At 39.6% G+C, this 22,909-nt stretch overlaps 1 protein-coding gene across 10 annotated transcripts; it reads left to right on the top strand.

Annotated features, from left to right (window-relative positions):
* LOC122993391 (oxysterol-binding protein-related protein 1-like) lies at positions 1-22,857 on the top strand. Of its 10 annotated transcripts, none has more exons than XM_044367524.1 (29): positions 1-177; positions 572-710; positions 788-873; positions 967-1,041; positions 1,241-1,352; positions 1,443-1,528; positions 1,968-2,112; positions 2,315-2,382; positions 3,178-3,222; positions 3,515-3,588; positions 3,854-3,917; positions 4,100-4,201; positions 4,301-4,420; positions 4,563-4,641; positions 5,051-5,157; positions 11,176-11,344; positions 12,444-12,515; positions 14,176-14,368; positions 16,586-16,661; positions 17,470-17,604; positions 17,887-17,984; positions 18,120-18,302; positions 18,912-19,019; positions 19,256-19,345; positions 19,586-19,709; positions 19,805-19,921; positions 20,070-20,193; positions 20,904-20,994; positions 21,503-22,857. In XM_044367524.1, exons 1-29 carry the CDS (start codon positions 64-66, stop codon positions 21,603-21,605), a joined length of 3,099 nt encoding a protein of 1,032 aa, XP_044223459.1. In that variant the 5' UTR covers positions 1-63; the 3' UTR covers positions 21,606-22,857. The 10 variants fall into 10 exon arrangements, with proteins under 10 accessions (XP_044223459.1, XP_044223460.1, XP_044223464.1 ...); XM_044367529.1 differs by having other exon boundaries at positions 115-177; positions 540-710; XM_044367527.1 differs by having other exon boundaries at positions 175-265.
* Positions 22,858-22,909: the final 52 nt, after the last annotated feature.

The raw sequence follows: 22,909 nt of genomic DNA, 5'->3' as shown, positions 1-22,909 counted from the left end.
TAATATTTAGAGAACAAGTGTTTCAGAAAATGGGTCTCAGCAATTGAGAAAAACTGTAACTTTATGTGCAGGGTGGCAGGAAATCCCAGCTACGCCCCTGCTTACACCCGTAGCCAAGAGCTCGGTCACATGACTGCTGCCAGCGGCTGTCAGCTGATTGAAATGATCATATTTCAGGTGTGAAGTTGTGTTGTGTTGTCTCAGCTCGGCTTAAACTGAACTAAAGTCTGCGAAGGTTTAGTGAATTAGTTGAAAATCCTTACCTGTAAGTGTGAAGTTGCTATCTCATTATGTCATTCTAGTTAGTTGAGTTAACCAGCTAATTGCTGTGCAGTTAGTACTTCAGCCCCACAGGTCGCCTGTTAAAACGCGTCGTAGCTTTTCAACAAAAAAAAAAAAAAAACGTTTCCCATTGACACTCAAGCCAAAAACAAGTGAACAGGTTAAATAAACTAACAGACACGCCATGCCTATGGATTTATTGTTTAAGAATTAATTTTAGAGGGAGAAGCTAACTGTTTTTAGTGTGTCTTGAACAGATTTGACGTCAATTTTTAATATTGGGCCACAGAAAGTTCAAGCGGTGATGGAGGCAGACACACTTGAGGAGCAGCTTCTCGTCTATGCTAAAGAGGGCAGTTGTTCTCATATACAGAGGCTCCTTCAGTTGAGGATTGACCAAAGCAGCTCTTTCAACATCAACTGCAGATGTAAGTGGAAAAAAAAGAAAGATGCTACCATGCTAGCATATCTTCAGGTAGTTAGGAGAGTTCATTTTCCTCTGTAGCCAGGTCTAAAGCCAGTTCAGGATGGACACCTCTCCATCTGGCCTGTTATTTTGGACACAGGGATGTTGTGGAGGAGTTACTCAAGGTGAGAGAGCTGTACAGTGGATGATTTGCACCTTGCTTTGTATATTGTGTTCAGTGGCTCTTTTGAAGTGTGTGATTTGAAACATATTCGCAGGCAGGTGCTGATGTGAATGTGCAGAATAACATGGGTGACACACCTCTACACAAATCAGCCTACACCGGAAGAAAGGTAAAGCGATTAAAAAAAAAAAAAATAGAGTTGCTTCCCTGTCAGCTCATGTATTATAAGGAGAGTTGCTGTCTCTTAACTTGTAGTGTGCCTTCTTCCAAACTACTGTCAGCTGGAATTACTATCACAGACTTTCACCACTGTGAGTGTGACAAGTGATGGTCAGATTTTTATATTTTCTTTATTTTGGCCCCTTAAGGAGATTGTTCTGCTGCTGCTGCGGTATGACGCCTGTGCCAACATAATCAATGGAACAGCTCAAATCCCTAAAGATGTCACAGACGATGATGAAATCATTACCATGCTGGAGGGTATGAAACGGTAGAGTAAAAAATGGCTAATGGCTTCTCATGACTTAAGATCGGGTGCTCTTGTTCTCATATATTGTTTGGTTTGTGCAGCTGCAGAAAGAAGGGAGGGGAGGCGGCGGCAGGAGAGGCTTCTAGACGCAAGCAGAGAGGGGGACATCTCCACTTTGTCTAAGCTGGTTAGCATCTGGGTCTTCTTTGAAATTTAGCAGAATAAAATCCATTTCACTGCATTTTTCTTAATTTAATTATAATATTTCACACATAAATAAGCATGCACATATTTGCAATTTAGATTGCCATTGTTAACCTGCACAAACTACATGATTACAGTTGTATTTGTCCATGTACCGGTTGCAAAAATCCTACATGCTTTATATAATAGGGTTTGAATGGTCTGAGGTTCTGTTGGTAGGTAGCAAGTCTAAAGTTTGGGAATCTTAAAACATTTGGCATAACTAAATCAAGGCCACGATAAGCCTATATAATGTAAAATGTGTTCATGGATTAAGGTAGATATAGTTCAGATATGTGTGAACAAGTTTTGATGCAGCTGGATGTGTAAATGTTCTCTCTTCTGCTTTTGTTAAGTTGTTTTCTCTGGTTCAACATTCTTAGCTCAGTGGAAAGGAAGCTGTGGACATTGACTGCAGGGACTCGGTGGGGAATACGCCCTTACACTGTGCTGCCTACAGAGGGCAGAAGCAGTGCATTATAAAGCTGCTGAAATCTGGAGCCAACCCGAGTATCAAGAACAACAATGGTACTGTATATTACAAAACATGTTCTCAAAATCACCTCATTACTCTAATGTTTTATCAGTGCACTAATGTTTAGTAGGATGGCATCTAACCAGTTAAACATTCATATGTACAGGTATGGTAAAGACTACATTCTGCTAGTTTTTTTTCTTTGTGGTGTCTAAAGGTGCATAATAATTTATTGTATGGCTGATTGTGTTGCAGAACAGACAGCACTGGACCTGGTCCGTACTGATGAACTGAAACAGATTCTAGCAGCCTATCAAAACAAGGTGAGGACAGAGAACAGTATCAGATATTATATACATATTTCTATTCACCTTTCATTCCTTTTGAAGTAGGTTTTTCCTTGGAAGGAGCCAATTACGGTACGGTAGCTTATTTTTTCAACATGCACTGTTGGTCTCTGTCTGACAGTTGTGCTGTCCAGCTTGAGCTATCAACTCCACACTACACTAATATTAAATTAGGAATTTGACTCACAGTCCACAAAATGATTCCAAATTATTTTGGTGATCCTCTGGCATCTCTGCTAGCGCCACCATCAGGCCAAAATATAGCTAGGACAATTCAAACTCTGATGATCAGATTTCTGTGAAACAGGAGTTTCCTCCTGCATGTTTCCTAGAGGATTAAACATTCCAAATTTGGGCACTCCATGACCTAATAAATGATTTTTTTTGTGCTGAAAATCAATACTTGGTTTCTACAGCCCCTTAGTCACAGATTAGATTTTTTTCATTTTAGGAAAAAGTGGACTTTGCTATCCTGCACCTGGCCCAAATATAGGGTGGGATGTGCACACAATTACCTTTCAGCATTTTCTCTCTCACTTTGGAGAAAAAAGCCTTGCAAGTCAGCAGTTCTTGCTCTTGCTTGGATGCCACATGAGCCTGGCATTGCTTTAATCCAGAGCATTGCATAGTCATCATGGCAAATGAAAAAAGGCTAAGCATAAAGCTGTTAAGCAAATTAACAAATACTGTACAAATACTGTATATTAATCACCTTTCACAGTTTTTATTATAATTGAAAATAAAACCTCAATTGAGTTTTTTTTTTCCTAGGATGTGAGCAATGGAGTGCAGAAGATTGAAGGCCCTCTTTGGAAGGTACCCGGATGTTAAAGTGTATTCTTGTCCTCTCTAAACAGGCCAGGAAATGTTATTGTTCAGTCCTCTCCACAGTTGGGGGTGCAGACTTCACCTTTTTCCTGTGGATTTAAACACAGTATAATCATTAGATACATAAATGAAGTACAGATCCTTCATTCGTTATTATTCAGTACTACAAAAGTTTAAAGTACATATTGCGTTCTCCCCATCTACACATGATATATTTATACATATCATTTACTTTTGCTACATAGTTTATCTGTTGTTGACTTCTATGTGTCTCTGACAGAGTTCACGCTTTCTGGGATGGCGATCCCACTGGGTGGTACTTGAGGATGGCACTCTCTCCTGGTACCCCAGACAGTGAGATAACTTTTTCTGTTTGCAGTTCTCTAAAGCTAAAAGTATATACTATTATTTATTTATTTATTTATTCTTATTTTCCCCAGGTAATTCTTCTTTGAGATGGAGTCTGCTTTTTTTTTTTTTTTTAGTTTAGCAATCATACAGTGAAAACTGGAGCTTAAACAGCGATTACTGAATTGTCTTAATTCTGTATATTATGTGCCAGGAGTGTGATGCCTGAAGGCTTTTGTCAATGTGCTCTTCCATCTGTTTCTTTTTCCAGGGCTGATGCACAGGCTGGTGTCCGGAAACAGGGCTGTAAGTCTCTAACACAAGCCTACTGCATGGTAGGTAGTAGAGATTACAGACTCCATGTAACCAATTGACCTTTTCATGACCACTAAATATTGTTGTCAGATGTTTCAGTTGTGATCACATTCAACTTGTAACATGATGGTGTTTGACATCTAGTGCAGTGAGCATTGCTGTAAGTGAGTTTTATTTATTTATGTATTTTTTGTCATTCCAGGTCAAACCATGGGATCATTGTGTCTTCATGCTCAGGTGCTTTGATGACACTGTACTTTATTTTAAGGTCTCCTCAAAGACAGATTCAATGGCAACAAGAAAAGTGAGATGAGATTCACCTTTACCCCCAACCCACTGATTTGTCTGAATGTATCTGCACAAGTAGACACATACTAAATGTTACTGGTATTTGTCCTCTTAGAGATGGTTGGACGCTTTTGAGGCACACTCATCCTATAGCACTTACCACTGCACCCAGCAACACATTACTGATGATGGTGATGGTGGCACGGCAGTGGGGAGTTTGACACAAGTCCTTCAGGTAAGATTAAGCTCAAAACTTGTAAGGTAAAAAAGTATCATGCAACAGAAAGTAACTACTGCTTTTCAGTGCTTATATATTATTATTATTATATATTAATGCATCACTGTTCAAGTGCTTCTCTTTTCCTGTCCTCTTTCAGGCTGCCAGTGCTTGCCAGCTGAAATTGGAGAGTGAAGTGTCAATATTTTTATCTATGGTGAAGAATGAGGAGAATAATGGTGAGAGCTTTTCTACTGTCCAAACCCAATTCTAATACCAGTGCTGGAAAAATAATTTGATTAGTTGACAGAAAATTAATCTTTTAATCAATAAACCATTTAAGTCATTTATTATTGCGCCGTTGTAAGGTTCTCAGTTGTGAAGATCTGCTGCTTTTCTCTGTTTTCTGTCACTACATATTGAGAATGTTTTAGACTGTTATTTAGAAGGCTTGCAATTTGAAGAGTAAGTAATTTTGGGGTATGTCTTTACAGATTTTTGGCAATTTGTAGACCAAATTTGTTATTTGTAAAGATAATTTCTAATGCAAATAATAAAGTAGAGTTTCAGCTCTATTTTATGCTATTGTAAACAGTCTAAGTTAATATGAATCTACACTGAGAATAGGTTATTTTTCCTTGTCTCAAGTATTGGCTGCCCCTCTTCTACTGAAAGCCAAAGAGACCAGTGAGCTCTCCAGTGAAACCTGTGCTGCTCTCCATCTCTGCCTTGAACTGCTGACAAAACACGAGGAGGTAGGGTAATATTTTCATCTTTTTAATCAAGTCGATTAGGATGTACAAGGCTGAGCAAACTAAGAAACACGATGCAGTAGATTTATACTGTCACACATAATTAAATGCAGTCAGAACCATCAAAAAGTGTTCACTGAATGTTGCAGGACAATTTTCTGTGAAATCTGACTTTAAAGTTTAATCTAGTAATATCAAATCTTTTCCAATCCTGCACCTGATGTAATTATTTTGAGCTTACTGAGCATGTATGAATCTTCATCTCATTGATTCCTTCCTACATGTTCCCCCATGTGCTGTGCTCCTATTGGCTGATTGAATTATAGTGAAGGTTACAAAATCCTCAAGCCCCTCCCCCTTACATTAGCTCTTTCATACCAATCAGCTTTGAAGTTTGCCTGTGCACGCGTGTGTTTCCCTGTCCACCTGTCCTAGTGGCTGTGCTGTGCCCTTGAGGGTAACAATGTAACGGTGTGGCATGTGTGTAGGAAGGACACAGGCAAGATCCGCTTTTATGCTTAGGTCTGCATTCAGCTTGCAGATCAGTGTAGAGACACACACACACACACACACACACACACCCCCTTGGACTTGGATCCACACACTGCCGCTCTAGGGAAAGGCTGTGCATTGAGCGAGGGAACTCAAGCGCGTGTGTATTCACGGGCTCAGCTGGAGATACATGCATTCAACCTCACACACTGAGAATACACGCTCGCAGGCATACTTCCACATGGTGGAGCATCCAAACACAGGAGAAGGAAGAGACAGGGACGACACTCTCATCCAGCATCTGCACAGGTACAAATATAACAGTTAGATTCTCTGATTTTTCTCTTGTCATTTTTTTTACTGTCAGATGAACAACGGGATATGTTTGCAGTGGGCTGGTCCCAGTATGGCATAGATTCATCCTGGTGATTTAAGAGTTGGGTCTAAAGCGCTGGCATAAGCAGCTATTCATCAATATGCGGAGGTCATTTCTATGGATTTAACGATCTTAATTCAGAGTGTGAAATTGAGCATGTTCAAAGTGGTACTGAATGCTACATCGCTCTGATCAGCTTTTAATGTCATGAATTAAGTCAAAGTAGAACATGGAGAGAGACTACTTTACATAGATTAGGTTGCATTGATGACTTCTTTTACATGGTGATATTTAAAGTTAAGCTTTTGAGATAAGAAAAATTTGAATTTTCCCATTTGAACACAACAGTTGCTCTTTTGTTTTTCATCTTACTGTATCACCTAGACTTGAGAACTGAGAGATCATATATTGGTCTTTTTTTTTTTTTTTTTTGGTCATCACCTATTAATTTTAATTTGCTGAGACTGTGTCTGGTGATTGCTGATTACAGTATGGTATGTGCCTCAGCTTTCTGACTGGAAACTTCTGGAAAAACAGGAATTAAGATTAACTTCATATGGAGACACAACTAACAAATCCTGTCTATACGTGTGTGGTTTTGTATAAGTTGAAGATATCTAAATTCATTTTTTATCAGATACAATAAAACTCTTCTTTGGGAATCAGTTGGATATAATACTGCTAGGGCTGCATATCCAGTACCAATACCCTTAAAGTGATACCAATACCAATAGAGTACTTCATTGGACACTCATCATGCAAATGGAAGCATGCAGTTGTGTAAAATGTTACCACTCCTCCCCATCCAAATGATTTTTATTTAATAGAAGAACGCTTGCAGTGATTGGCTGCAAGCAAAACCATACAAATTGGCTTTTTTTTCCCCCTAGATCTGGGTACAAAAATGATCAAATGCACGTATTGTTTGACTGGAGAAGTTTCGATACTACTTGGTACTGGGTTATTTCAGTCGATACCCTAAAGGTATTGAGTACCGATACCCAGCCCTAAATACTGCACAACGATTCCCAAGTGCAGCATGTTTATACAGCGATGTGTGCATTGCGAAACCACATTATCTGATGTATGAATTGGCAACAGCTGCTGTCCTATCACAAGGAATAACTCAGCGTTGTTATCACAGGACATTTATCTCGGTCTCATCACCGAAGAAGCACCGAAAAAATCATAACCGTGTACGCTGAATTAATTTCTGATAACCAGATTGTGTAATAGTAAGGAAATGTCTGAACAAGCATGTTAAATCCACCCCTCTCATGCTAAGCCGCTGCTACTATGTGTACTAACTGGATTATATTTCCTACAAGTGCTGAGATTGGCTGTATCAGGCGGTATTAACTCTAATTCCACCATCCCATTGTCCTGCTACAGATGCCTCTGTGGCTGCCACTTCCACATGCTTTCTACAGTACATAACGTAAAGTCATCACGTGCTTTATTTTCCCTTGACATGCAGGCAGATGTGTAAGAGAAGCGCTTGATTCACAGCTCAAAGGGTTTTGCTGCAATTACAATATTCCCCCTTCAGCGGAGTAGATGTGGTCTGACCCACTTCAGCAGCTGCTGCAGGACTAGTCCGCTAAGTATATGTGCTAAGTATGCGAGTAAGAATGCTACATTTTAACAGTACATGCAGGGCACAGTATGGCTGGTTAGTGACCACATGGCATTTAAAAGTAGAGATGTTTGTGCTGCTAACTTTGCCTCTACGCAAAAACACCATCATGAAGATTGAACTGCAAATTGACAGTCCTGGGCAGAAACCTGGTGGGGGGGGGGGGTTGTGACAGTGAGTCTCAATACACACAACACAAATTTATTAGCCTCAACCTCTCTTTGTATTTCTCAGACAGCAGGATTCCACACCTGTCAAGAAAACAAATGGAGGCTTACGGCAAGCAACCACTTAGCGGTGACACACAGATAAGCAGATCTGTCAGTTTGTATCACTGTGAAGACAGGAGAATGGCAGCATAGTATTTTTTTTTCTCTCTCTCTCTGTCTCTGCAGTTATTCATAAATTTTTGTCGATGGACTGTAAGAACTCGGATTGCCCTTCAAACCCCTGGGGATTAGAGATAACACAAAGTGCCGTTTGACCTTTACTTCAACCATCACCACATGGGTTACTGACCTACTGACTGTCATCTCTCACCCAGGAGAGACTCACTAGGCACTGGCTAAATGTTTCTGTAGGTTCTGCACTGACCTCCCTCTTCTTGTGTCTTATAAGACCTCTAATAGAAACCTGATATTTAACCTTGCCTTTTGAGATTTTGACCTTTTTTTTTTAAGCCAAGAGTGCATATGGTATAGGTAGGTACCTGGTAGTATTTCTGTGTAATGGTTACTGCATCTTTTGGTGACCATTCACATCACACTTGAATAAAATGTATGTTTTTATTGCTTAACTCCCAGCCACCGTGCATTCATGTACAGGTTGGTATAGAGTTAACATTGCAGAGTGCTGTACCGAGCTATAATAGATTTGCCTCTGAGATTTACTTTTCCCTTCAGCCAGGAAAGCAAATTTTTTAGAGCAAAGTAAAAGCATTATTCTTTGGGGTGTTGGCCGAGGAGAAGCATCCCTCCCAGGCTTCAACAACAACTACAGCACACAGCCTCAGCGGAGCTTAAAATAGCGCTGTTTGTGCTCAGGCGAGAGGATGCAGTGAGAGCGAAAAGAGCTGGCTCGGATAGTTACACAACAAAGTGTTCTGTTCCTGGACGGGCTCTTTGACAAGTCTTTGGGACAGGAAGTGTTAACAGACACACAGTGAGCTTATTTACTTTACACCATATAATTATAAAGAAGCTTGAATTAACTGGTACCTTGCAAGAAGAATCTTTTTATGGAGTTTTTTTTATGCATTTATTATATGGCAAGTTGTTCTTATTAGCCAATGCCTCAGTGTGTGTTTGCTGTCGTTGTTTGGAAGCACATTAAAGGCCATATTTTGGCAAATAGGCAGATAGTCCCAGTGCAGGCATTTTAGAACAGTAGGATAAATATAGATACTGGATTTTGCTGAAATTACTTTCCATCGCTTTTAACTTAATTAATCAATTAATCCAGTCAAAAACATGACTGAATGTCAAAATGTTTTTTTTTCCTGTATCTGTATTGAGGGACAGAACAATAGAGATTTGTATGTTTCTCACATATGATTCACCCATACTGTATATTCCCATACAGAACATGGCCTAAAGGGGCTGAACAGAACAGACAGTATAGCAAGTGTGATGACAGCAAGAGTGAAAGTATTAAATTTATCCTTGACTGTAGGTGTCAGACAGCTGTTGAACCTCGTGTGAAAGAAGCCGCTTATGAGCATCTTTCACACTTGCAGAAAAAACCGTAGACATTCTACATACATATAGAGTCCATGTTGTGCTGTTTTTACAAGCATGCAGGGTTAAATGTCCATATAAAATGATCATGGATATCTTGAGTACGAGTGTGGTTGTGTCAGATGTGAGTATTTGTGGAAACGGGGTGATATGCGGCACAGTCGTGAATGCGTCAGTTCATATAAACTTAATGTAGCTCGAAACATTCTAATCAGAGGTGTTTTATGGCTCTCTGTTGCAGAGAGTTACGATCATCATGTTGTTGCAATCATCCCCACCTTTATGACTGTGTATGTGTGTGTATATGTGGAAGTTTTGCTGAGTCAAGTCTGAGTCACAAAAGAAATCAGGTGCTCATTATAGATTTCATTAATGTAGCCTATTTACATTATAAGCCCTCAACTGGAGTTGGAGGGGCTCAGACTGACTATGCGCTTATTGGAATCGATCAATACGCATTTTAAATGGCTAGATCGGCAGCTTTTGAAGTTTGCTGATCAGAAAAATCAAATCAGCAAATAAGTAAATATGTCACTCAGTGTTTTCACTGCCAGATCTCCACCACACAGCAATCTGAAGCAGTCTAACCTCCCATGGAATACCTTGAATAACTTTCACCTATAGTACATATAATATATATTATACATGGTCTTACAGTATGATTTTAAAAAGCCTTATCAAAATGAGTACTTAAAAAAACCACACAGACACTAAAATGTATTTGACATTTGTTACTTGAATGGCAATGTCACTACATGAAAATCTTGAGTAGAATCGTGACTTAAAATTTCACACAATTTTTTTTTTTTTTGGCCTTGCTGATCACATATCTTCATGTTAACCATGAAAATATTGTGTCCATGATGGCTATAGCCACATAACAGAAAGGGAAATTAGTAAACCACAGCTGCAGTCAATGAATTATAACCCACATTGACAGGTGTTTCTTTGTGCATAGCTGCACATACAGTGCTTCAGTCAGTATAAGAGATGAGGCTGGACTTTTCATCTTTAATAGAAGACGCTGCACTTGCTTTGTAGTCTCAGATTTACAGTGTGATTTACAAGCTCCTGTTTCTCTTCCTCAAGGTGACTTCCTCATGGATTTTTCAAACTGGAGGTTGCTCCATTTTTTTTAATGATCTGTGCGCTTTCTTTACTTTTGTGAATGCATCTTTCTCTGGGTTTATAATATTATTTATGCATTTAATTAGTAAGTTGAGTATAAAAATGTTCTTAAATAAATTAAATTAATTATAATTTTACTTGTTGTTAATGCTAGTATCTTATACTATAGTGTTTTTGGCAGCGACTGTGGATTTTTTTTTTTTTTTTTTTTTTTTAGTTGCCTGTCTTCTGTTCGGATACAGAAGGACGGATCACAGCGGCACTAGACAATAGGAAACACTGATCTGGTTGGTTTGGCCCACAGTGGCCTGGCTCGGGTTGCTCTGAAGGGACACTTAATCCTGGGTTACAGAGCTCTCAGAGACTGGGGTGTTTGGTTCCGACTGGAGGAAACCAGATCTGTGGGCAGGATTAGAACAATGACCCGCCGTCAGAACCACAAAGACGCACACAACCGCGGTCACCACAGAAGCAAATCAATACCTTCATATCAGTCAAACCTTCACTGTCACATATTTGCTAGCAACACAGGCTGTACTGTACACAATCAAAAACGTTGGATCAGAATAAAGTATGTGAGCGTATTTTCTTCATAATCTGTACCTTGTCTGTGGTGTGTGTCTGTTGTGTGTCTGGTGGGCCTGTGTTTCCAGGTTTGGAGCCTGAAGTTAGAGCAGGAGGTGGAGAAGAACAAAGCTCTGACAGAGGCCCTGCAGACTTTGGCAACTGAGCACCACGAACTCAAGCAGTCCCTGTGTAAGAGCAGGAGGTTGTCCACCCTCAGTACCCTCACTGAAGATGACTTCTATGACGCTTTGTCAGGTCAGCAGCCCCCAGCTGGACAACTGAGACCAGTACATCAGTATAGTACAGTGGATCTTGTTTTTCATACAGATTCTTAGCCTGGTCATTATCTTCTCTCGTCATTTTCCGCTTTTACTAATTGTCCACTTAAGGTGATAGTGACATAAATGCATTGTTCATTGGGCTGTGCTCATTCCTCCCATTGTCTTAAAGGTACTCTGTGTTTTTACATGCAGATTCCTGTTTTGTTTGTATCACGCAGACAATGCAATACCCATTCCTGCTGTCTGTTTCACACTATTCTAACAATTGGCCATTCATGGCAGGAAAGTGAAAAGAAGTAATGTGATGTGCCACCAACACAAGGGAGACAAAGAATGCAAACCTGTAAACATGGATGCAATCAACACACAATTTAAGATATTTTAAAGGGGAAATATTAGGTTCTTTGTGATTTTCTGTTTATATTTATATACTGTTATGATGGCAGATATCTATGCTTAACATGGTCAATATTCCAAAACTTGGGAGGTGGAGGTGAACATATGCAGAAATGCTTCCTGCAAGTCAAAAACCCAGGCTTTAACCTGCTCCGATAGCTTTGTTTATGACAGTTTTTTCTACCTTGCCGGCGTTGTCGTGCATGCCCATAAATGGCCACCCGTTCCTTAGCCTTTGTTGCTAAGGTTGTCGTTAAAGAGATTTCCATGTGTTGTTTGCGTCGTCCACTCTCATATTTCGGATCAGATTTCATCTCGAGCATGTGTGAATGTATTTGAGAAGTTGACATTTTGAGTAAAGAAAAAGGAGTACTCCTATAGTTTGTTGCATGTTTGTTGACGAAGCCTCCGGAGCCAGCAAGTCTCCCGAGGGGCAGCTGATAAATCAGAACAGAGCGCGCTCCTCAGGAGGGACGCCTTAAAGAGACAGGAGTTAAAACGGCCTGTTTCAGACAGAGGCTGCATAGAGAGTCAGTATAAGATAAATAAGGACTTTGAGTTTTTTTGAGCTGTAAATAATACAGATATTCCTGTAGAGCCCCAGATTAAAAATATAGACCTGTAAATGTGTATAATACAGCATGTCCCCTTTAAAAATTGGCTTTGCAAATGTTTAGATGAGGAAGGAAAATGGAAGGAAATGCTTTCAACACATTTGGCAGTCCTGATACACACAGCAGCGCACTTTGGTGAGTAATACTGAATGCACTCATAACTTTGTTTACAACAAAACTCCACAGAGCAACTTAAAGAATTGTACCACACATTTATATACTTGTGTTGGATTAAACACTAGCAGCACATCTTGTTTCAGCATCATACAGTTTTCAGTTCACACTCACAGAATAATAAGCATTGTTAAGAAATACAGCTGTACTCTGTGTGTGTGGGTGTGGGTGTGACTTAGCTTACTTTCAGGAACAAACACCAGACTTGCACAGCTTGTGCAATTGGGGACAAAAGCTGTAGCCCCAATTGGTAAAAAGCTGATTTTTGATCAGTGGTTATGGTTGGGGTTAGGGTAAGTCTGTGTAAATTCCCCAAAAGTGACCTAGGTAAATGTATTTGTGTGTGTCTTTGTTACCTCACTGGGACCTTTTCCTGTATAAACACTGACCTTGTCAGTACCAGTAGTCCTCATGGGGACCAAAACGACATTTCTGAGGTACTGGTTAAAGTTAGGGGTAAGGTGTGAATTCAGGTTAGGTTAAGGTTAGAGTAAAGCATTCATTTGTTATGGTTAAGGTTAGGGTTTGGGTTAGGCTGTCCACAGTGAATGGAAGTCAGCGCAATATCCTGACAAAGACAGCTACGCAAACTGTGTGTGTGTGCGCGCGTGCGTCGTTGTACTCAATGACACTCAGTCTATCGGCATTCTGTCTCAGAGATTTCCCTGACAACACTGCAAATGTCCTCTTCTCTTATACTCAAAGGTAATGAGAAAGTGATTAGCTGGAATTTTTTTTTTTTTTTTTTTTTTGCTTTAGGTTTTCAAGTTCAATTCATCAGTAGTTAGAAGAGAGTATTTGACAATGGTTACTGCACTGAATGTTAACAATGTAGAGTATTTGCATCAGAAACATGTCTGAGGTAAAGGAGAAAAAAAAATGGATCGCACAAACTTTGCCAAAAGCCTCACTACAGGGATTATGTACAGTAGACTTTCACCTACAACATGTTTGTGTACTGTAGAGCAATCTCTCTCAGGGATTGTTGCATTATTCATAGATAGCCCTGAGTTATCTACTGGCCAGCGACACTCCACCCATGAGACTTAAAACTCTGCTCAGTATATGAGAATTTTCACATGCTGAGCTGAGGGTGATCACATGTCTTTGTTTATATAGAACAGTGTTGTATCTGACACCACATTTAACACAGTACAGCCATGCAGCTGTTACGTCTAAAAATGATCATTTCTGATCTCATGATTCAAATACAGGTACGTGTACTAATTAACACTTACCAGCATATACGCTCCTCCTTCATAGAGTGTACAAACACCACACTTTTCCCCTCCTTTTGTGTATGTGACAGTACCTGTAATGTCACTGAAAGTGCAGGCTTGGGGAGGAGTATCATCCAGCAAGCTCAGAGCAAACAATGTTGGAGGAAATGTAGCCTCTGCGTGGCCTCTCATTGGAACACAATCCTCAGGTGGGGTTTGGCCGGCAGCAGGGGGGGGGGGGTTGGAGAGGAACTCAAGCAGAAGTGCTTATTTGCGGACAGTGTACGGACGAGGCTGCAGAGCTGGCGCTTTCTGAGCCAGCCACTCGAAACCTGTGCGTGTGTGTGCGCGTGTGAGTGTTTGGCATGACCCGGCATCTGCCCCCTGTCATCATCCCACAGAGTCGGAGTCGGAGCTCTCTGTGAGCGGCTTCCTGTCTGTGGCCAGTCACTCCTGTGAAGAGGACGAGGGGAGAGACACCCCCCTTCGCAGCAGCCTCCGCCATACCAACGCACTCAGGGGGCCTACCGGAATGTCAGGGGAGGGTAACCATAGCAACCAACCAGCCCAGCACAATGGCGTCAAGAAGCACAGGTGGGACATGTTCCAGTTATGATGTCATGCTCGTTTATTGGTTTAAATGATGGAAAAGAGACCGGTTGAAATGGAAAGATGGTCGTGCTGAGTGCTCTACAGACAACCTGTTTAGATTATCATAGCTGGTAGCAGGATTCAGTAATTTGACTTTTGACTGCAAAAGTTAATACATTGATGATCAACTGTAATATTGTACATGTGACCTCTTAGCATGCATAACTTTGGCAGGTTGCAGACCTCAATCAGCAAGAAGTCAGGCAGGTAAATGGCAGAGTAGGTGTAATGAGATACCACCTTTCCTCTCCGGTCTGTTATTGTAGTCAGGTGTTTTTGTTTGAGTCAAACCCACAGAGAATAGTCCCGTTTTGTTTTTCCTGACAGATCAAACTCTCCAAGCGAACAATCAGCTTTGCTCTTAGTGTTTTGGTGCCTTGTTCCGTGAAGATCGGACAATCTCTTTCATTTCCATAGATGCTGTATTCTGGCTTGGCCTCTCTTCCTTAATCCAACAAGTGATCCATGAATAATTTAGCATGTGCTGGCTCAGAGACAGAGTTGGAGGAAAGGGGACTGGCTTGACTAGCTGTGTGTGCATATTTGTGCGCGCGTGTGTGTGTGTGTTGTGCATTAAAGATTTAAGAGGTGTCTGTTTATTTGGAATTACTCCTGTCATTCAAACATACATCTGGCCCTGCTCGCCTGTAGACGGGCCCAAGTTTAGATGTTTAACATTTCACTCTTAACCTTCCTATGATGACATTCTAACATCAATTATGTTAAAAAAAAAAACAAATTATTTAACTTTGAATTAAGACCACAATAATACAGCAGCTTAGATAACTTATTTTCATGTATGCAATAATAATTTTGAAGTCCATGTTTCAGCAGCCTCCTCTAAACGAAGCAGTTCTGCTTAAGAAATTGATTTTACATATATTTTAGAAAAGCTGACACATGGTAAAGAGGATTTCTGACCATATTTCTAATCTAAATGGGGAAACGTTTTCTGTAAAATTGGAGTACTTCATCAGCAAGATAGATACGTAGATAGTAAATATGATTTACCTTAGAAAATAGATGACCATTTATCATGTTTCAGTCTTTAAGAAAGTCTTATGAAAGGAATCCTCTGTGCAAAAATGTATTTTGGAGCAAAGGCTGGTGGAGCACAAACTAGGCCAGAAGTATAGTCTACCATGCATCACTGCTCTGCTCATCCTACAGATGGAGCAAACCCCCGCCCTCTTCCCCTCTGTTTATTTAGCTGAAGTAATGGCTTTTATTTGTGTAGTTGCTTCAGCACTCATTTCTAAACAAGGACACCATCTGCCTCCAGCCAGAATACCTGTAAAACAGTCCACACTACAGTTGCCAGCATGACTGGAAGATAAACTCAGTTAAAAACAAGACTGAATTTAGCGAAGCAGTAAAGGCGAAGAAAGAGTAGGAAAATGGCTGCATGCGTACAAGTTACGTCATAATTCTCAATGGTGTGGAAATTCTGTTATTAAAAATGAGAACTGTTTTTGAGCCGAGCTTAATGTGTAAAAAGAACAATTTAAGGAGTGCATCTTATTAGCAGTCTTAAAAACCAACACACACACACACACACACACACACACACACACACACACACACACACACACACACACACACACACACACACACACACACACACACACACACACACACACACACACACACACACACACACACACACACACGCGCGCAGTTGCACATCCATTCATGGGTATTGCATGAGGCTTGACTAGACCAGCTGAAAGCTCATTAGCTTACAGGTGTCAGATTACATTGTTCCCAAATGGTGGGTCAAGCTATGCTGTCTACTGTGTAGCTTTTAGATGGTATAAACTCATATTATTATGTAGGCAAAATAATTATTTTAATGAATAGCTTTTCTAAAAAGTCACAAGTATTAGAATTTGTACTCAGTGCCATATTTGTAAATTAAGTATGACGGAAACCAGGTCACATGCTCTAAAGGATTCAGTGTTTGCCTGCTATAAATTGCACACTGTGCAAAAAGAATAAAAATTGAATGATTTCTCATTAATGTAGTGTAAAATGAACTGCATTTAGTTTTTATGGCACAAGATATGTGCACAAACAGAAATATTCTATTTGTTTATGTATTTGTTTTATAGTTGACAGTGTGTCTCTCTCTCTCTCTCTCTCTATACTGCTGTACCATAGAACATCTCTACCGGCTCCCATGTTCTCCAGGAATGACGTCAGCATCTGGAGTATCTTGAAAAAATGCATCGGCATGGTGAGAACAGACAGCCCTCAGACAGATTCACCCTTTTAAGAAAATAAATGCTGACTTGAGATTTTTTTTTTTTTTAAAAAGCAGTCTTGTTAAATAAGGACTGAACTTGAGTAAAAAGTTGGGTATTGGCAATGAATCAGTTTTGCACTTCATTACATTTTTGGAAGCATTAGAAGTAATAGTCATTAGTATCTGTGTCCAAAAGTCCTAAGGGATCTCAATCCTCGCAGCTGCTGCCTGGATTTAATTACATTTAATAATGTCTATTAATGTTTTATTCCCCAATTAACTGTGGTGTGGCTAATGATTCCTGCATACGCAATTCAGTGGGCAGACAGATAGATATATGTACTGTCAATACACACACTTACGGGGTATGCTGTTGAATAGTGCCTTTATGTGGTGGTTGAGTTAAGATAATATCTCGTAATTTCTCACCACATCTTTTTTTTAAAAAATTTATCGTAAACCACTGCAGTAGCTCTGTGTGTGCATATCAAGTAAAAACTGATTTCTCCTGTGGCCTTACACTAGGCTGAGATATTACAGTTAAATGTTAGAAGACAAAGAACAGTGTCAATTTGTAACACCACTAAAACATGCATGCACGCACATGAACATCTCACACACCCAAGACAATGTATCATTTGTGGCATTATAGTATTTGCATGTGTACAAACACATTATTTAACAGATTTATATATTATATATCAACTTTGTAAGGACAAGATTCATTGCAGCTATTTTTTTTATCCAATTGCATGTGTTTCCTCACAGTTCCTTTCATCTTCCTCATCTCCTCTTTCAGGAACTGTCAAAGATTGCCATGCCTGTGGTATTTAATGAGCCTCTCAGCTTCCTCCAGCGGCTAACAGAATACATGGAGCACACCTACCTCATCCACCAGGCCAATGCTACAACAGACTCTGTCGAGAGGATGAAGGTACCACAATGCCCATGTTTACTTTCTTAAATAAAAACAGAGATAGAAATCTGAGGACTAATTTGCAAAATTACATGTCAGTTGTTTCTAATTTGAGGTCTGATTCAAGATTGTAATCTCATTCAAGACATTCAGTAGAGTTCTGTAATTAAATTTTGTGCTGTCAGCTTCTTGTGGAATATAACAGTGTTGAGCTATAATGGAACTGACTAAATTTCCTATCATTATCAAATATTTAATTAGTTACTTGTAATCACGTCATCATAAGTCAATGCTTTGTAGTGTGTTGCAGCATTTGCTGTGTCAGCTGTAGCATCACAGTGGGAGAGGACTGGGAAGCCCTTCAACCCACTACTGGGGGAGACATATGAGCTCATCAGGTATGACAACGGACTCATGAGTACATTAAATGCACAAATATGGTCATCAGAAAACAAAACATTTTGCATTTAGTAAAGATGTACTTTTTTAGTCGACTTCCCTGCAGCACCAACTGTGTCTTTGTTCTCCATCAGAGATGATTTGGGCTTTAGGTGGGTGTCAGAGCAAGTAAGCCATCACCCTCCAGTCAGTGCCTTTCACGCTCAGGGCCTCAAGGAGGACTTTGTCTTCCATGGTTCCATCTATCCCAAACTCAAGTTTTGGGGTAAGAGCATAGAAGCAGAGCCCAAGGGAATCATCACACTGGAGCTGCCCAAGTGAGTGCAAGGTCTTAACCTCTTAACATCCACCAGGTCGCTGGCAACCTGCTTTAGCCAGTTGTAAGCGGCTTAGCATCACACAGTTATGAGTAAAAGCAATTGGCACAATTTGGCCACTTGGAGACGTTTTGAAGAGGTTTGGGGACACATCAGTGACACCACAAACTAAAAAGTCCTTAGCTCCCATAAGATTAGACCCAAAGGCCTGGATACAGATGTGCTTGTGATTTGCATAGTTCTAGCATAAAGCATGTCCTAGTTATTGTTATTCAAAATATGACTCATTATAGATGAGGGCCAAAAACACTTTTTTGAGCCATATTTGAATTGATGTAGTTTTGGTTGTGTTTTAGCTACATGCTAAACAAGCACATTTCCAGAAACTAGAAGATGATACCTTTTCAAATGAGCCTAATACATGCATTTTGGCCTCATAGTTCTTCTGTTATAAGCTTTTTCATTTGGGTATGCCAAATAGGTGAAAATTAAAAAAAAAAAAGGGTGGATGTTAAGAGGCTAAGACTGTTAAGTCTGTGCTAATTCCTTTTTAGATAGTGTCATGCTTTGTTACTTTTGTCTTTACCTTTTACTTCTTTGTCTCTACAGATATAATGAAGCCTACACTTGGACAAACCCTACCTGTTGTGTCCACAATATCATTGTTGGTCAGCTTTGGATTGAGCAGTACGGCACCGTGGAAGTGATCAATCACAAGTAATAGAAATACCCATCTTTTTGTGCTGCTTGGTGCATGAATATCTTTCTTTCTGCGCTCTGCAGTGAAATGTTGATCTACTTTAACATCTAGCTTATTGATCATGGGAGCAGAACTGGGACAGTCGCCATTAGAATAGAAGAGAGTGAGCAGGATAATTAATGTTTGAAAGCTTCAACTCGCAGAAGGCGAACAGTGAAAGAGAATTGGTAAACAGTCTGTCATTTTGTGGCAGGACCGGAGAGAGATGCAACATGACGTTCAAACCCTGTGGCATCTTTGGTAAGGAGCTCCATAAAGTGGAAGGATACATCCTAGATAAAAGGTATCGTCTTCCTGTAATTAATGATTTCATTTTTTATCTAATGTTCAGTATTGCCTGAAAGTAATGAGTGAATCTGTCATAAATTACCATATTGTCAGTTACCTTGTCACCTAACAAGACCGTTTATTTCAGTGTTTTAGTTAATATCATCAGAACAGTAATCCTCAGAGATGATGTATCAAAAGTCAAAGACATCTAACGCTGTTTTTATTATTACATCTGTTCTTTGTATGCTCGCAGCAAAAAGAAGCTCTGTGCAATGTATGGCAAATGGACCGAATGCCTATACACAGTAGACCCCGCTACCTTCGATGCCCACAAAAAGTCAGACAGAAAGAATTCAGAGGATAAAAAAGGCAAACGGGTATTACATTTTACTGCGTTCAAAGTCACCTGTGTTCTGTCTCCATTTGGTTCAAGTTAAACTTAAGTGTATGTGTTGTGTGCCTCTGGCCTCAGAGCAGTGTGGATGAGGAGCCAGAAGAGATGCCTCCACCTGATGCTGAGACGGTCCAGGTCATCCCAGGCAGTGAGCTCATCTGGAAGATAACGCCTCGACCAGACAACTCAGCCAAGGTAGGAGGGGACAGAAGGGGCAGAGGACGATTCATTTCAAAAATGAAAAATACTTTAAACAGACAGCGCAATGATGAGAAGCAACAAAATGATGATACTTTCAAAGTTCAAAGTTGAAATTTTGTGCTAATTTTATTCTCTGTTGCAGTTTTATGCATTCTCCTCATTCGCCATGCAGTTAAATGAGCTAGAGAAGAGCATGGAGGGAGTTATTCCACCCACAGACAGTCGCCTCAGACCTGACATTAGCGCCATGGAGAATGGAGATATAGGTATGACCATATTCAAGTAAAAGTGAAGACATATTTTCAGCTAAATTTAATTACTATAGAATGGCCCATTCTGTTGTTATATTTCTTATTGGATCATTATTAATGTGAAAGTAACATTTTACTGTTGCAACTGGTGGAGATGGAGCTTTTAACTACTTTATATACTGTTGAGCAGTTAAATCTGTAACAGTGGAAAAACCCCAGTCTTACGAAAGACAATTCAGGCTATAATTTGGTCCTAAAAACCTTATCTGTTTAAAACAAATGAAAAAAAAATCAGTTAGTGCAGAAAAGGTTATTATTTTTTTGGTTTTTAATTTAAATGAACCTGTCTGAATAACTGACTGTATCTTGAAACAAAGTATGAGGCATGTTGCTGCGCTAGAATTGTGAAAATGAAACTTGATTGTAGAAAATACTTGAAACAAACTGATTTGCCTTGAAAAAAAAGCTGGATTATCCTTACTGCACTGGTGGATTTTCTCTCATGTTGAATAAGGGATTGGGACTCAGTTATAGACTAAAAAGCCTTGACAAGAAGGAGACTTTTGCACCGAACGTATGCATCATAATTTAAAAGGTGATCATATGTTTGTTATGTAACTTGTACAGTACATGAATAAATGTTCTGAGCGACTTTCCATCACAGTGCCACACTAGCTTTATTCCATCTCTTGCAATATTCAGTTTCCTGTATCTATGTCTTACAGATCTGGCAAGTGCAGAGAAGAAAAGACTTGAGGAAAAACAGAGAATGGCCCGGAAAAATCGCACCAAATCAACAGAGGAATGGAAAAACAGGTTAGTCACTGAGAAATGTGATCTAATGTCGCTGCTCCAGTTTCAGGCCTGTTTTACTAACTGCCTCCCTATTGTCTGTGTTACCAACTATGCCGTCCACTTTATTATAATTGAGAAGGAACACTGCACTCGGACCAAGGTTTGGTTCAAAGCTTTGCTTTCTTGCTGTTGTTTGCTCTGGTGTGAATTGCTGCACTACACCACCCTCCTCAGGACAAAATGCAGAACTGCATGTTATTTTTAATTTAAAGTATATATCAGACACAGGCACTCATGAAGAAACTGGTGTTTGACATTGGATGTTTGGTTTGAACAAGGAAGACAAACAACCACATTATCAGAATCACATCAGGATCCTTTAAAACAAGAAAACCTTTTTTCCAGTTGAACAAAGCAGTGTGATGCTTTTTGTGTGTGTTTTGATTCAGCTGTGATTTTTTTTTTTTTTCTCTATTAACTCCTAGCGCTGCATTTATATTGAATCAATCTCATTGTTAAAACTCCACAGGTGGTTTCAGCAAGGACCCAACCCTTACACCAAAGCTCAGGACTGGATCTACTTGAAAGGCTACTGGGACAGGAACTACACTCAACTGCCCGACATCTACTAATAAGTAGAAACACACAGATAACATACACATGGATACATATATATATATATATATTTACAACCTTTGAGCTTTATCTGCTGGACTGGGGGTTATATCAGGTCACTGGGAAATTGAAAGACAAACAATCCATGTAAAGAAGCTGATACAGAACAGAAGATCGGCTATTGAGTTCAATTTGAAAAAACATGCTTAAAAATTGTCTTTAAGCTGTCAAAAGCCCATAAAACGCTGAATGAACCAAGAACTATATATTCTTCAATAGACCTGTGTGAACAATAAAGCACAAAAGCTATTTTTTTTCTTATTTATTGTGGTTCTTGGCCACATAAGTATGGTATAGACATGTATTGGAAAAAATAGAATGTATTTTACATATATTTCATGTTAGATGGAGTGTTTAAACAGCAACCTCAGTTTTATTGTGTGTAGTTTGTCCAGAATTCCTGCTGGTTATGAAAACTCTTCCTCATCAGCTTCATTGCAGACACACAGTGGTGATGCCGCCAGACACGGCTACAATGGAGTGCATGATGCAGTACAAGCTCACTGATCAGGAATCTTTAATCCTACTTGTGCATACATTATGTGGTGCAAAGTATTAAAATAGACCATTTGGATAAATTTGCCTTTGTTCTTGCATCCAAGTACAATGAGAGTTGTAAGATAACTAAAGTTTAACTGGATGTGTTCAAAATTTGCCCGATTGCAATCGATTGTAAACTCATGTCTAGGAGTTTCCCTGCATCCCTGTTTCTCTGCAAAGATGATGGCAAGTAAAATGTTACCATATCAGATCAATACTACAACAATAACACTTTTTGTATAATAAAATAAATGTCAAAAATATCAAACCCTCAACTACTTACTGTATAGATGTGTATAGAGATGAAAACCGTTGCACATGTCTACCTGATTGTAGACGCAGTAGCACTTTTTTCTGATAGCTACAGTATACTGAAGCAGGGACGCTGCCCTGCCCATATAGATTTGTGTGTGCGTGTGAATAAAGGTCTTGCCATAGCCAAGTATGACTAGATATTCCTAGTGCTGTACGCATAAATCTCACCGAAAGTTTCAATAATTGCATGTGCATCTCTATAACTATGCAAGCCTTACCTCTTTCACCATCAAGCACTGAATATTTCTCATGTTGTGGATAGCTATAGGTTAGTTTTTTTTTCTGTTATGTCACTCTTTGGCTATCAAAACAGAATTTCTATTGTTGCTAAATAAAAGCTTAAGTATAATTGAACATCCTTGGTTTTGTGTCATTGTCCTTTTAATCTTAAGAAAACTTGTTGCAC

Source organism: Thunnus albacares, chromosome 12 (assembly GCF_914725855.1).
Source record: "Thunnus albacares chromosome 12, fThuAlb1.1, whole genome shotgun sequence".
NCBI classification, from domain to species: Eukaryota; Metazoa; Chordata; class Actinopteri; order Scombriformes; family Scombridae; genus Thunnus; species Thunnus albacares.
This window is presented reverse-complemented; position numbering and strand designations above follow the sequence as displayed.

Excerpts from the sequence above, each read along its gene's own strand:
- LOC122993391 (XM_044367524.1), top strand. The coding sequence starts at position 64 with ATGTGCAGGGTGGCAGGAAATCCCAGCTACGCCCCTGCTTACACCCGT. Across the intron at positions 19,020-19,255 it reads GTGGAAGTGATCAATCACAA|GACCGGAGAGAGATGCAACA; the intron begins GTAATAGAAATA and ends ATTTTGTGGCAG. Across the intron at positions 20,194-20,903 it reads CATGGAGAATGGAGATATAG|ATCTGGCAAGTGCAGAGAAG; the intron begins GTATGACCATAT and ends TATGTCTTACAG.